At 34.9% G+C, this 15,852-nt stretch overlaps 1 protein-coding gene across 1 annotated transcript in view; it reads right to left on the bottom strand.

Annotated features, from left to right (window-relative positions):
- Positions 1–13,740: 13,740 nt before the first annotated feature.
- Positions 13,741–15,852, bottom strand: part of fam184aa (family with sequence similarity 184 member Aa) — a 29,860-nt gene continuing 27,748 nt past the window's right edge. The window contains exon 17 of the mRNA XM_016476833.1: positions 13,741–14,052. Within this exon, the coding sequence (XP_016332319.1) occupies positions 14,044–14,052 (9 nt within the window). The 3' untranslated portion in view covers positions 13,741–14,043. The remainder of the gene's footprint in view (positions 14,053–15,852) is intronic.

The raw sequence follows: 15,852 nt of genomic DNA on the forward strand, positions 1-15,852 counted from the left end.
GGGCAAGGTGTGTGGAGGCAGGCAGGATGACGAGGACTACAAGGATTCAAATAAGGATATTTAATGTAGAGACAACAAGGCAGATTCGGGTAGATGAGACACACACACTCGGGGTAACATTCACAATAACCGACAAACTCAAATCTCAGAGACAGGAACAGATATAGTGCAGATAATGAGGGGCAGACAGGTGAGCACAATGAGGTGATTAACTAATGATTATACGGGCTAAACCAACACAAAGGGAAGAAACCACAACAAACAGTCCACAGGGGCGTTACAGTACTCCCCCCTCCCGGAAGGTGCCCGTCCTCGCACCGTAGAAACAGAGGGGGGGGCAGAGGGGGACTAGGAGGAGGATCGTCCAACGGCGGCGGAGCAGGTGGTGGAGGAGCCCGAGGCGGAGATTCGGGAGGCCCGTCCTTCGGGCTTGCCACATTAACGTCCTTCGGGCTTGCCACATTAACGTCCTTCGGGCTTGCCACATAATCGTCTTTCGGGCTTGCCACATAATCGTCCTTCGGGTTTGCCACCTTAACATCTTTCGGGCTTGCCACATCGACGTCCTTCGGGCTTGCCACATTAACGTCCTTCGGGCTTGCCACATTAGTTGTTGTTTGGGTCGGTTATTCTGTCACGGACTCGGATGTATGGAGGCAGGCAGGACGACGAGGACAACAAGAATTCCACTACTCACTTTTAATGTAGACACAACAAGGCAGGTATAGGTAGGTGAAACACACACACTCGGGGTAACATTCACAATAACCGACACCAATGCTCAGACAGACAGGAACTAATAAGGGGTGAATAATTAGAGGCAGACAGGTGAGCACAATGACGGTGATTAACTAATGACTAGACGGGCTAAACCAACACAAAGGGAAGAAACCACAACAAACAGTCCACAGGGGCGTTACACTCACAGTGTCGTTTTCATTCCTGTCAAAAATGAAATATGGCTCTAACCTGACTAAGGTCAATTGGTTTCCTATCCCTATCGACATCATCTGTCACATAATGGCCAAAAATAATTTCAACTTATTCCTGAGTTTGTAAAACCTAACAAAAATCACAATTACAAATTAACTGTATGAAATCTGTCAAGTATGAAATTTGACGAAGAGCTGAAATGCTTTAATGATTTGCAGTGGTTATCAACATCATGTTATTCATTCAGGTTATGAACGTTTTACCTGACTTCACCTTTAGGTGGTGATGCTTCACAAAACCTTTGCTCTAACTGAAGTCAGAGATGAATTATGTATATACCTTATATAAGACATATTTATCTATATTTTTAGTATAATTGTTTTAAGTATACCCCTTGTAGTAGTGGTCTGCTAAAGCGCACCTTGGCATAAGTCCTTGTTAGTACATTTCTTGTGAAAACTTGCTGTTTTAAACACGTTTATTAAATATAGATTCTCTTCCAGAATGGCGATAAATTAGAAATACGGTCTTTCTATTCCAGTTTTTACACTTTGTTTAGGATGTGGTACTTATTTTGTACCACAGCCACATTAAGTTACGTAAATAATGACAGAATTTTCATTTTTGGGCGAACTATCCCTTTAAGAATTTTCATGCAAGTTCCATGTTACAGAACATTAACAATTCCAAAACGCTGCATGTTTACACAAGAGAAAACAAGCTGACATTTACTGAGGACCCGAACTCCCTTCATTTTGATTAAACTAGAGATAGCGGTGTTGATCATTTGCCTTTTGTGAGTTAATGCATGCATGCGGCATGCAAAACATTCATGCGGCAGGAGGACCATGATGCCTGCTCACTTGAGAGGACTTTTAGAGATGTGTCTAATTAAGCTACAGGTCCTGTTGTGAATAAGCTACTGTAAAAAATGACCGTGAATTTAAGGGTAAAAGACTAAAAATGTTACAGTAAAAACCTGTTAAATGGTTAACGTTAAACTCCCCTACTATATACGGTGAAAAACTGTACTGGACATTACATGTATTGGACATTAATTTTACGGTAGTATACCGTTTTTGGAAAGTGAAAAAGACTGTATAATTTACAGTGAATAACCGTAAATTGACATTCCCAGAATTCCCTGCGTTATATTTCAAATTTGATGTTTTTTTTTTGAAATAACTATGTTTCTTCTTAGTTGTTTCTTATCAGTTTTGTATATTAGGGTTGTGTGTTACACCTAATGTTGTTAAATGAATGTTTATTGCATTATTTCAGTTTCATGTGTGTTACCATGATGGTGTTTAGTGTTTGTGTGAATTACACTGTGCACGTTCTATATATGTTATTATTTAAAAGCTGCTTGTGATGGGCTTTGGTTCATCATGTGACTTTCTCATCACCACCTGCATTTGGTGGTTATCAGTGTATTAGAAAGGTACAAAACAGATTTCAGTACTTCAATAGGTTGGTATATTAACATTATATCAGTTAATGAAATTACGGTATTTAACTGTAAATTTAAGTTAAAACCGTAAAACCTATAACGTTGCTACCGTATGTTTAACGGTAAAATTCCGGAAACCACAGCTGCCGGTTTTTTACTGTAAATTTTATGGAATTTTTTTTACAGTGTGCTTTCAAATCCACAAACCCCCTGCGATTGACCCTGCGATGCGACAATGAACTAGATGTGCTTGTTTATGTATTTATCACATGAGAAGCTCTGACCCTTTAATCAGACCTTATAAATAGCAGAAATGTTTTTCCACAGTCTTTGTCCAAGTTGTCTCCTTGCCAGACTTCAAATATCACACGGTCAGTTCAAAAGAGCACAGCATGAATGTTAAAGTTAGAGTTATGATGTATTATTCGCTTTGTATTTGGGACCCCAATAATTCTATTTCATTGAAGGTCATTTGATGTCAATTACAGGAAAGATTTATGCATATAGATGCATGTAGCTATCTGAGTGTGATAATCTATTGACTTCATTTATAAGTCAATAAGAATTGACCCTATTTGCTTTAATAAAGTGTCTTTCCTTTCTTAGCTGATGTCACCTATAGAAAAATATTAACCATTTGCCATGCGTTTCAAAAGTGGAGTATAGTCCTCCAAAATTCAACAAACCTGCAGTCAGGTTTAGCTATATATTTTTTAATGTAACACCTACTTTTCATAACCCAATCAATTCCCGATTAACAAAATCTATCCTACCCCCTACTATTTTTCATAAACATGTTGCATTATAAACAGTAAACTAAGTTGTGAATGCTTTTTCATGTTGACGTCAACATATTACATATAAATTAAGTATCATATGCTCATCAGGGCTGTTTTTGATAAAAATGCAGTAAAGTAATTTTTTTAAATGTTATTACAATTTAAAACAAAGGATTTAAAGTATTTTAAAATGTAATTGATGACTCCAGTCTTCAGTGTCACATGATCCATCAGTGAACTATGCTAATATGCCGCTTTAGTGCTCAAGAAACATTTCTTAATATTAATTTTCTTCTTATTAATATGTTATTGCTGTATTAATTTTGTGCACACCATATTTTTTTTCAAGATTCTCTAATGAAAAGAGAGCTAGAGAGAGAAACATCATTTAGATAAACAGAAATCTTTTGCAACCTTTTAAATGTCTTCACTTTTGATTTATATAATGCAACCTTTTAATATGTCACATTATAAAAGCTGCATTTTCAAACATATTTGGAATAGATCAGAATTAATTAGATGGAGAAATTTGTCTGCTGCCACTTCTCACCAATCCAAGACAGGACGACGACAGCACTGTCCAGACTGAGTATCAATGGATTAATAATTTGGATTTACTCTGAGCCAAAGCCAATCCCTACAGCATAGCACTCATTCCATACTGCTGCTTAAATTCAGGAGGCCTGGAACAACATGTTTTATGGGTGGCACACAGGGCCGTGCACAGACCTTCTGAGGGGCATGTGCTGAAACTGAAAAAGTTTATTTGTGACTGTGGCGAGATTTCTGACAGACTGCAGTCTCTTGTCAGTAGTTGCTGAAAGCAAACTAAAACGTCAGTAACAAACAAGGACCAGTCCGTGTCACTTCCACAAAAAAATCATAAACATCACTGTTATGATGTTATGATGACATATTCAACTCTCAAAAAAGTTTTTATGAAATTAGTTTTTGGTAAATCATTCAAATGTATGTGTTGCCAAGCGGCAACACTGCAATAGTGGAATGACATTATTACAATAGTTTAGCTAGCTAGCAAGGTCAGCTGCAATTTGTTAAGCTGTAACAATAACAACATTAACACTAGTGAAATAATGTTGATTAGTCGTATGTTAATGGGAAAAATATTAATTATAAGTAAGCTTACACTTATTCCAAGTTAGATCCACTATTGTATGCTGTTGCCGTATGGCAACATATCATAAAGTACTTTAAAATAATATTTTTTTCCACATTTTTGTTTACAGCACTTCAAGTTAAGCCATTCTTAGAAAAGAAAAAGATTCAAATATTTTTTTCTATAGGTCTATCATAATGCGTGCGGTAGAGGGTTTTAATACCTTTCATTAGCTAAATATTTGTAAAGTAGACAGACAGATGTAAAGGGTGACCAATATCACTGATTTATTGAAGGAAAAAAAAAACACCATCACCAAAAAAAGGGCACTTCGGAGTGTAAGGGCAAAAAGGGCATGTGCTCTGCACAGGTTGAGCCCTACCTGTGCACGTGCCTGGTGGCACATGACTAGGTTATACTATACAGAGTCCTCCATCCCTGCTTTTTGGCAGGCAGATGTGTCATCTAAGGCCATCCTAGAATCATGAAGAGAAAAACAAAACACCTTTTGACGTAACAAACAAAAATGTACCGCCAACACAGCCTTTTTTGGAAGATGCTGTGATCAGGTACCTGGTCATTTTCTAAACATGTTTAATACGAGTTTTGTCATCCTTCTGCAAATGTTTGAAAATCCCTCACACCTGCTTTAACACGTAATAATGGGAGTGTTTGCAGAGCTGTGGGACTGCAGTGAAAGTTTAGTTTGGGGGATTCTCCTAGGATCAACCCACCACAACCATGCAAAGATCGCCGTGCAAGTTTTATTTAGTGCTGAGGATTTGTGGGAACAAAGGAAATTTATTCTGGGAGACCCTCATTGGCAATATCCAACAAGAAAGTCCCCAGCATGACTCTGACTGACAGTTCCTTCTCACTGAAACTGATTAAAAGTAAGCAATGAGCAATATAATAACGAAGAAATGCTGAAGCTTACTTGTTCTTGATTACAGAAATATTGTCCAGATGATGTGTCTCAGTTTCCATATAAGGGCAGATGTGAACGCGTGTGTATAAAAATAGTTCAAGGCATTCTCCACAGCCCATCCCTTCAAATCCCTCCAGAGAGCTTTTTCATTTACAGAGCTGAGGGAAGCGTCTGTCTTCAGTTGATAGGTGTGTTAATCTGTCTGCTTGTGTGCGAGCATTCCTGAAACCCCTGCTAATAACTCACCTATAGGTAGATATTCTGCATGTTCATCGCATATCATGGCCTCATCAAATTCCCATTTCATCCTGGATATAATGATTCATTTCTAGTGCCACAACAGGATGACACAGCAGGGAAAAAGCAATGCTAAATGTGTTGCATATAAACCATATAATAATATGTGGATGCAAAATAAATAGGCTCATCAAAATGTTAAAAGGGACAAGAACGTGCTTCTCATATCCTCTGATGTTGATGACAAAGGCTGTGCCTCTGTTTTGGTTAAACATCAACCTTCGCCTGGTGGAAGCTATAGATGAAACAGGCAGATGCCAACACAGAGAGATTGCATGACATGCTCTCATCCTTTAAATCCATAAACATAACTAGGTATAACACTATGTAGAAAAATGACCCATGCAGACTAGATTAAATATGGATTCACCAGCGAGAATAAACAGGTTTGTGTTAACTACAATGAGTTTAACACATTTGATTATTGGCTGGCGAAAGGATGAAATGATCAAATTGCAATTTTTTTTAGAAACTTGCAAAAATGTTCTTGTTATGATTTTTGTTGCATGGATGCAGTTTATGGCTATGGGCCCAATTTCCAAGAAAAATATTAAAAACAGGGTCCCAACGTAAACAAGGGAGATTCACACTGTAAAACAGAAAATAACAACAATGTAATGAAATTAAGAAAACACGAAATAGTATCATTATATAAAGTATTATATTATACACTAGCATTCAAAAGTTTGGGGTAAGGTTTTTTTTGTGTGTTTTTGAAATAAATATCTTGTGCTCACCAAGGCTGCATTTATTTGATCAAAATGCAGAAATATTTTGAAATATTATTACAATTTAAAATAGCTGTTTTCTATTTTAATATATTTTAAAACATAATTTTATCCTGTGATGCAAAGCTTAATTTTTGTGCTACTTAATATTTTTGTGGAAAACATGATCAATTTCAGGATGCTTTGAAGAATAGAAAGTTCAAAATAACAGCAACAGAAATCTTTTGTAACATTATAAACCTCTTTACTGTAACTTTTGATCAATTTAACATACTCACCATCATATAAATTTATCATACCCACCATCATCCAGTACAGTAGTGTATATAATATTATAGCAATAGGTTGGAAAATGTAAAAATAAATAAATTACTAACTATATACAATATAACTATACTAACTATATACAAGGGCTATAATTTTGTTATAGCCCTTACAAGGACATTTTTATTTACCTTTATAAATAAAAAAATATCTGAAGCAAAACAGCTGAAAAGCATTAGTCTGAAACACAGATTTTGCAGACCAACAAAGGCCTAATAAATCAGCATTTCAGCATTTTTATAAGATGCTTGCAGTTCTGCTCAAATAATCTGTGTAAACACCTAGAACTGAATCATTTGGCCATTTCTGCCATGCTGCAGCAGTCGCCACTTTTACAGAATATCACTGCTACGTGTTCGACACGCAGGCTCCATTCCTTATCCTTCCCTGACCTGACATTTCTGTTCAGAGCCATCCATCTGCCATCAGCAAGAGGTGTTGACAGCGCAGTCTGACGGGTCCTCTGCATCTTCACTTCCGACTGACACAATTTTCTCTCTGCAGCTGTGAGAAAACAGATGAAGCTTTGAAAATGGAGAGCAAAAACAAACAACGAATAAACTACCACATCCTGAGCCCTGTTCCCTTCTCAAACAGTGTGTGACCACCAACCATTTCCTAAATTTATACCAAGAGGCAAGTCAATCCACAGAGAGTGATTGATAAATACTCTAGTAAATGTGTTTCGGGTTTTATAGTGCGTCACGCAGGATGGAATAAAACCCGGCCTCACCCAGAGCTTAAATCATCCATCTGTGATGACACGTCATTGCACTGTCACCTTCTCGTTCATTACTGTACTTTTATTGTAGAAGAGGCGGCAGTGATACCGGGGCTTATGCTGTGGAATCGCACACTTGCACCCCGCATCGCTGCAGGACCGCAGGAGACGTGGAGGCACGCCAAAGGCGGCAAAGTCGAGTCCAGAGAAAACACAACCAGCTCACATTCCTGTACGCATCCTAAAGCTGTGTGCTTTTCAAATGTTTACCCCGTGCTTGATTTAGGTTTTCCAAAGCCTGTAAAGCTCCCTAACACAAAGAAGTCTCCGCACGGCTCTATTGTTTTTCTCAGCATCAACAATCTTTGTTTCATATCTCATACAACAACTCTGTAAAAAAATGATTTTTCAAAGTTGTAAATAAAGATTACTGAAGTATGTTTGACAAGAAAATACTATTTCAGTGTTTCTACTTCAAAATTGTTTTTGCTGTACAGTAGAAATTGGCACGAGTCCCAAAAGGTTTGCATAAAATCACTCATGCAGCATCTATTGAAACCCACAGTAAATGTGCACAAACATCACTTTTTACATAGATGAAAAACTTTCTTTATATTTGTATAAGAACACATACAGTACATACACAATTATGTTCTTGTGACATTAATAACATTCACATTGTTAATGAAAACCAACATTTATACAGTTGATACATATTTTTTCTCTTGAATATCTGTTAGTATTTTGATTAAATATATTCATACTGTATACCTGATATTAGGATCACTGAATAGGCCTAAAATGTCATACAATTTTTTAGAAACATATTAATTAGTGGTCATGCCAATAAAATATAAATTAAGATATTTACTTCAGGATGGCGTGTCATAGTGATATACCACATACTTCATAAATTAAGCAAAGTTATGGATTCACTAAATAATTGATTAATTAATAATTAATTATTTGGTGATGTCTGTTTTTAAGTATATTTAATAGTGAATAGTTGATAAATACAAAAGCAAACAAACCATTTGATTATTAAATTAAAATAATAAAATAATAATAATAATAGCATAATTTTCTCTTCCTAAAATGATATATTTTGATCTTACAGGAAAAAAGCTCAGTGTTTATAAAAATATATAAATAAATACATACATAATATATTTAATATTTATTTTTATATTTATAGAAAATTAAGTGGTTTTCACTTCTTGTTAGCCTTTTGGGGGTAAAATAAATTTGGCTGAAAAGAAATTTTGATATTTATTTATTTATTTTAGACAGTGATAATGCTTTAAGCCTCAAAATGACTTGTAATATTCACAGTCATATTTGTATTCATTCTGTTGTTATATTATATATATGTTTGTTTCATTGCAAAATCTAACAATCCTAGTCTATCACTCCTCTTTATTTACTATAAACTAGAGTTTGGAAGGATAACGATCAAGCATTGACTTCCTCCATCAGTCATGTGTCATCACAACAAACACTGGATGGAGGAGCAGATACAATCAGTCCCGTCCTGTGATCTTGAGATGGGATGTGTTCCCTTTGCATCTACCGCCCTCCCATTTGTTTTCCCCACCCCTTCTAGTTTCTCCTATAAACTTTGTAGCCTGAGTGTCTACTTCCAACATTTTCCTGCTGTTTCACACTTTACCTTATATTTGAAAGGACTGCTTCCTCCTTCAGCTGCCATTCTACGGGTAAGAAAAAGACTTTAATCAAGTAAATATTAAGTTTAAGAGACCTTGAATTGAATGATCACAACTACTTTAGTAAAATAACGTCAAAATATTAGCTTTAATATTAAAAGATTGATTCTGAAGATTTCCATGACATTGCATGTGGTTTACATCAGACAATAGTGGAAGAGATTAAAAATACATTCAAACCTGAAGGACACAGAGGACGAATTGTCTAGAAAGAACACCAAAAGCACATTTGCATCCTGAACCGAAATACGGCTTTCATAAAATTTGTTTCCATGCAAATCAGCGAACTGAAAACAGTGGGTCAAAGTCAAACAATAATTTGATCAACTCTAACATAATATAAATGTGTGTTGACGTTTTATTTATTTTTACTGTACAGCCAGTACAGAGGATCATTGTATAGTCTTTTGAAATGGAATAAAAGGCAAATCTAGTGGGCTTTTATTAAACTTCAATCCATCCTGATCACAGATGCTAGTGTTTACTTTGCAGCTAAGCAGTTATAATTGTCACTGGATCACAAGACTGGAATGCAGGGCCTCCCCTGATAAACACTGGCTTTTGGAGCCTTTAAAACAAGATCAAGTTCATAAGGCTCTGCTTTTGCTATTTTTATCACTCGGGTCAAGTACTTCGCTCTTAAAGCAGCACTATGTAACTTTTGTCGCTCTAGCGGTTAATAAACAGAACTGCACACATCCCGCGGAAGAACATTCCAACCGGAGCTACTTCTCTAAGTTTATGTCTATGGCGATTCACGCAGGTATGTGTTACTCCGCAGCGGTGACGACCCGACCAGGCTACAGTAGTCCAAATATAAGTACTTATTATACATGTACCGTAGTGATTCAGAATAAGACAAAAAAGCTGTTTGGAAGATGAATTCATGATGTACTCGCTCATTATATACATTTAGCAAATTTTGAACACAGAAACAGTTACATAGTGCTGCTTTAAAATCTAGTTCAAGCCTAATACACTACAGCACTGTGAAATACTGAAATTTCCCATTCGAACTGTCCTGAAGCTGGGTAAGCAAGAGAGAGACAGATAGAGAAAGACAGGCTGTCTAACTCTTGTCTCTTTAATGGTCAATTAACTTTGTTAGTAGGAATGTTGTTCCTGGAAAATAATTAAAGAATGTCTTACTTGGAATTATTTGTACATCAGTTTCAGTAAAGGGAAAACAGGACCTGAACGAATGCATCAACAATCAATGGTTGACTACAATATAATTTAAAGACGTGTTGACATTTAGAGTGACTCGACTGACTGTAAGTGAACTTTAGATGTGCAGCCTGGAATTATTGAGCTCATATATCTGGAGACAGCCGATAAGAGAATAGCTTTAGCTGTTAGACAAGTGGCCGACACTCACGAATGTCATTCACAGCTTTTAACACGAGTGCCCTAAAGAGGGTAAGAGTAGGCCTACGACAGTCAGTAGGGCCTACTCTTTGAGCTACAGAGTATTCATGCCATACGTATGGTATGCAACTATGCCATAATGGTATGACTAATCACATCACTTTGGCAAATCGCAAATATGCAAGACAAATGCATGCTATGAATAAAAAGAATGAAATAACAATCAGATTGTAAGAATCCTGTTCTTGTTGTTATTATTAAAGAATTCCTAATAAAGAAAACTTTGAATGAAATTCACATGATATCTAGGCTATACATGGCATTTTCATGTAGTGTTTTTAATTACTTTTTATATATTTGTTAATCAGTTACATGAACCCCCGATACGTGAATTATTAAATCGGGAAGGAAAAGGAAAAGAAAAATTGCTTCATGTTTCGAATGAATAAATAAATAAAGTATATTTATTTATTTACTTAGATTTTTAATACATAAATAAAATATATAATTTATAAATAAATATATAAATATAGACTTTTACTTATTTTTACCACTCCTCAAAATTCTTTATTTAGATCTTTTAAGAGTAAATCCCTTAATGTTTTTAAAAAATATATATATAGTGCATTTATAAATTCAGTAAAATAAATTGGATTTTTAAAAATAATATTAATACATTATATACTGTAATTTAATAACAACATAAATTGTATAAATAAATAAATAATATAAACAATAAGATTTTCCCTCTACAAAATGATGCATTTATCTTACAGGGTAAAAAAAAAAAAACAGCTTTATGTGTGTGTAATATTTGTTATTTTATTTATTATATATTATATTTATTTTATGCATATTTATATTTAATATAAAACGAATCTATTTACTTTTGCTATGTTTACCCAAAATTATGGATTTTGAGAGTGTTGTACATCTCGCTATTGCAAAAGAAAATAGTATTTTATGTTGTCATAAATACAAAAACAAGAAGACATTGATATAGAATTATGGGCAAGGATGCACCATCACAACCTGAAAGGTTAAAAAAAAAGCAGTGGACTATAGTAGGCAACATGCATCAGAGGGTTAAACAAAGATTGAGTCACCCGCATCAGAACAAATTTAGCCTACTATAAATACTTTTGTTATCACCTGTTATATGTATATATTTTTTTATTTCTAAGTCTTGTATCATTATCTTAAAATAGAAAATGTTCTCTCATTTTCACCATAAAGCACCACAAGAACGCAATAATAGCACCACCATCCCCGTCCGTCCATTCCTCTCACTGCCACTAGTCTACAGTCTTGATCAGGATGGAGAGGGTGCAGCACATGACACGCTCAGCCATCCGGAGGGCATCCAACATCGAAGTGAACCCGCAGACCAAACGCAACCTACAAGATCTCATCATCAACTTCTCCCTCATCCTCATCTGCCTGCTGCTCATCTACATCATCGTCTTGCTCATGTGACACCAAAAGATGACAACCGGCCAATCACAAGATGCACTGCACGAGACCTTGGACAATTTTGGGGAATTGAAAATGTCCTACTAATGATGCAACACATGTCAATTTCCTGAAATTATATGAGGGCGGCACAGATTTTTCTCTATTTATGTTTGCTGCGTTCTTCTTATAACAATAAGCATTTCTGACCTTTGAATGAGTACAAGTCTCATTTTGTTCATATATATATTTTGTCATTTATATATATAAAACATACAAAAATAGGTAAATCAGATATGTTTTGTATATGAATGTAGACCTCACAGAATGAAGCAGACATCTGCACTGGTGTAGTTCACAAAAACACAAAGAATTAACATCAAAATGGCTGAAATTTCAGGCAAAAGTATAGCTCCCAACAGCAAACAGCAATTCCTTCCAAGTGCCAAGTCATTTATGTAAATATTCCCCCCAAAATATCGTAATTGTTGTGTTGAAATGCAAAATTTATAGGTCAGTCCCAGAAATCATATATTATTCACAGAGGAACAGAGCATTGGCACCGAGGTAAATTACGCTTGCACGCTTAACATATTAATGTTTGTTTACACTTCCTGTGAACATGATCTGAGAGAGAGAGCTAAAATGGGGCATTTAAGGATGTTTTTAAATGTGGACAACCAATAAAGAGAATGTTTGTTTTAAATGTTCTAACTGACTGAATTTTTTAAAAGTACTGTATCTGAAGTCTCTTTCCCGAAATTCAGCCTTGGTGCAGAATTTCAGCCACTACGAGCCAGTCCCACAATGAGCTTTCCTTAGGACGTGCCATTTCTGTGTCTGTAGCTTTAAATGCTAATGAGGAGGAGAGAGGCGGGGCAACTGCCATGTTTCGCTCGTTTGCAAGCCATGATGTCTCTCGAGGGAAAAAAAATATTGCGCTCACCTCGCACGGTAGTAGCTTATTTTCTCATGGGCGGGCCAAATTCTCTTGGCGGGCAAAGCAAAGAAAGGGGAGGTTAACCTTTCCCCGTATGACTAAAAAAATGAAGATTCCGGATTGGGCCATCTGAGCTTTCATTTTCTCAAAGGAACTCATATTAATGTTAAAAAACCTCATAAAGTTAAATTTTCATGCCATGGGACCTTTAAACAAAAGTAGCGAGAAATAAGCCATGTGTAGATCCTGTTCAAGTCACTGAAGCGGAAAACCATAAAAAGCACCGTAAAAAAAAAAGTACTTAAAGAGCATTTAAAGGGATCGTTCAGATATAAATAAAAATTCGAAATAAAAGTCTTTATTTACTCTCCCTCGTTCCAAACCTATATGCCTTTTTGAATAAAATACACATAAGAATCTATTTTTTCGTAGTTTATTTAAAGCTGTAAATAAACCAATGATTATTGAGGTACATTTTACAAGAAAATACTATTTCAGTCTTTCTATCTAAAAATTTAATGTTTAATTCAATGTGTTACTTGCTGTTTCTTGGAAATTATTTGTAAACCTGATTATCAATTTCGGAGTGAAAATTGTTTCTACGCAATTTTTTTTTTCCAGTTCTGTTCCTATGACTTCAGAGGACTTGAAATATTATGCAATATAATGCAAAATACATTTTTGCCCTTTTGGTCACTATAAACAGTGGTGGTAGGAAAAAAGGATGTGAATATATATATATATTTTATGGGCAAAATAACAGATACCAGTTTGGACTGACATCACGGTGAGTAAATAATGACTTGAAATGAATTTTCATTTTTGGGTAAACAATTCTTTTAGAAGACATGTAGTCCTTTCACCAAGCTCAAGTATAGATTTAAGATATAAATGTTTTATTTTATTTATTTTTTTCGCAATTGATGGTTTATAGTTTGTAAGAAGACAATATAATACAAATATATATGTAAGTGTCTGTGCAATTTATTTCAAAACTGGCAAGACATTGGTATTCCAACAGTTTTAGTCCATCCAGAAAAGACATATTTATGAATATTATATTAAATGAATGTGCATCTCATTTTAAATCAAGTAAATGTCCATATCAAAAGGGAAAATAACAAACTCACAGTGAGATATCAAGAACAGACGAATGGGTTATTGAAATCTGCTGTTTCGCATGCTCTTCAGTTGAGTGTCTTGAAAAATTTAAAAGGAGAAGTACTGTGAAAATAGCTCTTGTGGTTGCTGTTCTTTTGGTGCTACAGTTGAATCCTCAGTCTTACGACGGCTGCACAAAACACAGAGAAGTCAAACACAACCAGTTACACTGCAGCAACATGAAAGGAAAGTGAATTTGCACATCCTAATCAAACACTTCCACATTGAGTTGCTACTATCTAAAAATAGCTATACTTGTGAACAGTGGCCGCAAAAAGTATGTGAACATTTAAGCAACCCTTTGAATGTCATTACGAAAGATTAAAAGTGGCATTTATGTTAAAGAAAGATAGCACAAACATGTTTCAAGCAAAATATTTCACAAAAATCAGAGTTTAAATTATAAAAAAAACAGACATACTGCTCAAAATTGAGACAATGTATTTGGATCAGCATTTTTGTGCTTTGTTGGAAGCGGACGCTACTCGAAGACTCACTCCAAATAAAGGGCCTTTTCATAAGGCCACTAACAAAGTGTACATACATTGTAAAATGTAATTTTCGAAGTTCAGGGTTTCCGCATGTTTTATGAAGGTAAATTTAAGACTTTTTTTAAGTCCAAGTAAAGAAAGGAATAAACTGAATGGAACACAATAAGCTAATATAGTCTCTAAATGCAAATGTCTTGTATTAGCAACGCTTTAAATTTGGAAAATACAACTTTCAACAGATCTCCATCGCGTTTTAATTAATTTTACAAAAATGAAAAGGAAAAAAAAAGCTTAAGGCTTGAATAGCTCTGCTCCCGACCACCAGAATATGGAAATAACTTTTACTGTACCTTCTGAACTCACTGCAAAAAAAGTGATGCTCTTCCTCCGGATTTTGTCTTGTTTTCAAGTGCAAATGTCTGAAGTTTCTTTAATCAAGATCCATTTACTTGAGAAGCAAAATGACATAAGATAAGAAGTCTTGTTTTATGAGAAACTGATTAAAATCAACTGAGTTTATGATTAAAACAAGAACAAATATCTGCCAATGGGCTCAAAAAATCCAATTAATTCAAAGCGAAAACAAGTTTCACACCCCACTGACAGATGTTTGATCTTGTTTTAAGCATGAACTTACTCAATTTTGTTCAGTTTCTCTGAAAACAAAGACGTGCTTATTTTGCATCTTATGTAAATTTATGTTGATTTAAGGATGGTTAGATATTTTAATTGGAAATATATTAATTTTTTTCACATTTCATGTTTACTTCAATGGTGTTACTTGCCGTGCCTTTGTAATTATTTGTGAAATTTTCAAGCCATTTTATGAGTGAAAATTGCTTCAAAGTACTCCTACACCATTTTTTTCAGTAAATAAACCATATAAAATAAATAATTTTCCCATTTCTGATGTGATCCTAAGCGAATCATTTCGAGACCCATTTTTAAACTCATTTAAACTTAACCGAAAATATTCCTTACATATCTTCAAGTTTTTACCAAGCATGAATATGAATGAATGTGCAAATACCAGTAAATATATTTATAAAAATTAGCTCAACTTTTGGTTAAAAGTAATTGCACACACTATTTTAGAAAAGTAAAGTTAATAATGAGGAAAATTTGGTAGATATTTAAATATTTTATTTGTATGTGAATTTTTGTATTTAAATATTTATTCATATTTAATATTTTCAATATGGCAATACATCCAATCCATAAGAGTGTCTAAATATTTTTTGTGGCCACTGTACACATGTATTTACATTATGTCCCTATAGTAGTCAATACTATAGTCAAGTAACATTTGCTTTTTTGGTGACAGTAGGAATGATCCTAAAATGTGATGTCTGTTACTACCGCAGCACACAGTGCAGTGTCTCCTGACCAATAGGAAGCTGCCCTCCTTGTTCAAGCATCAAATGAATCACAGGCACCCT

This window comes from Sinocyclocheilus anshuiensis, unplaced genomic scaffold (genome assembly GCF_001515605.1).
Source record: "Sinocyclocheilus anshuiensis isolate Anshui unplaced genomic scaffold, SAMN03320099.WGS_v1.1 scaffold869, whole genome shotgun sequence".
Classification (NCBI taxonomy): Eukaryota; Metazoa; Chordata; class Actinopteri; order Cypriniformes; family Cyprinidae; genus Sinocyclocheilus; species Sinocyclocheilus anshuiensis.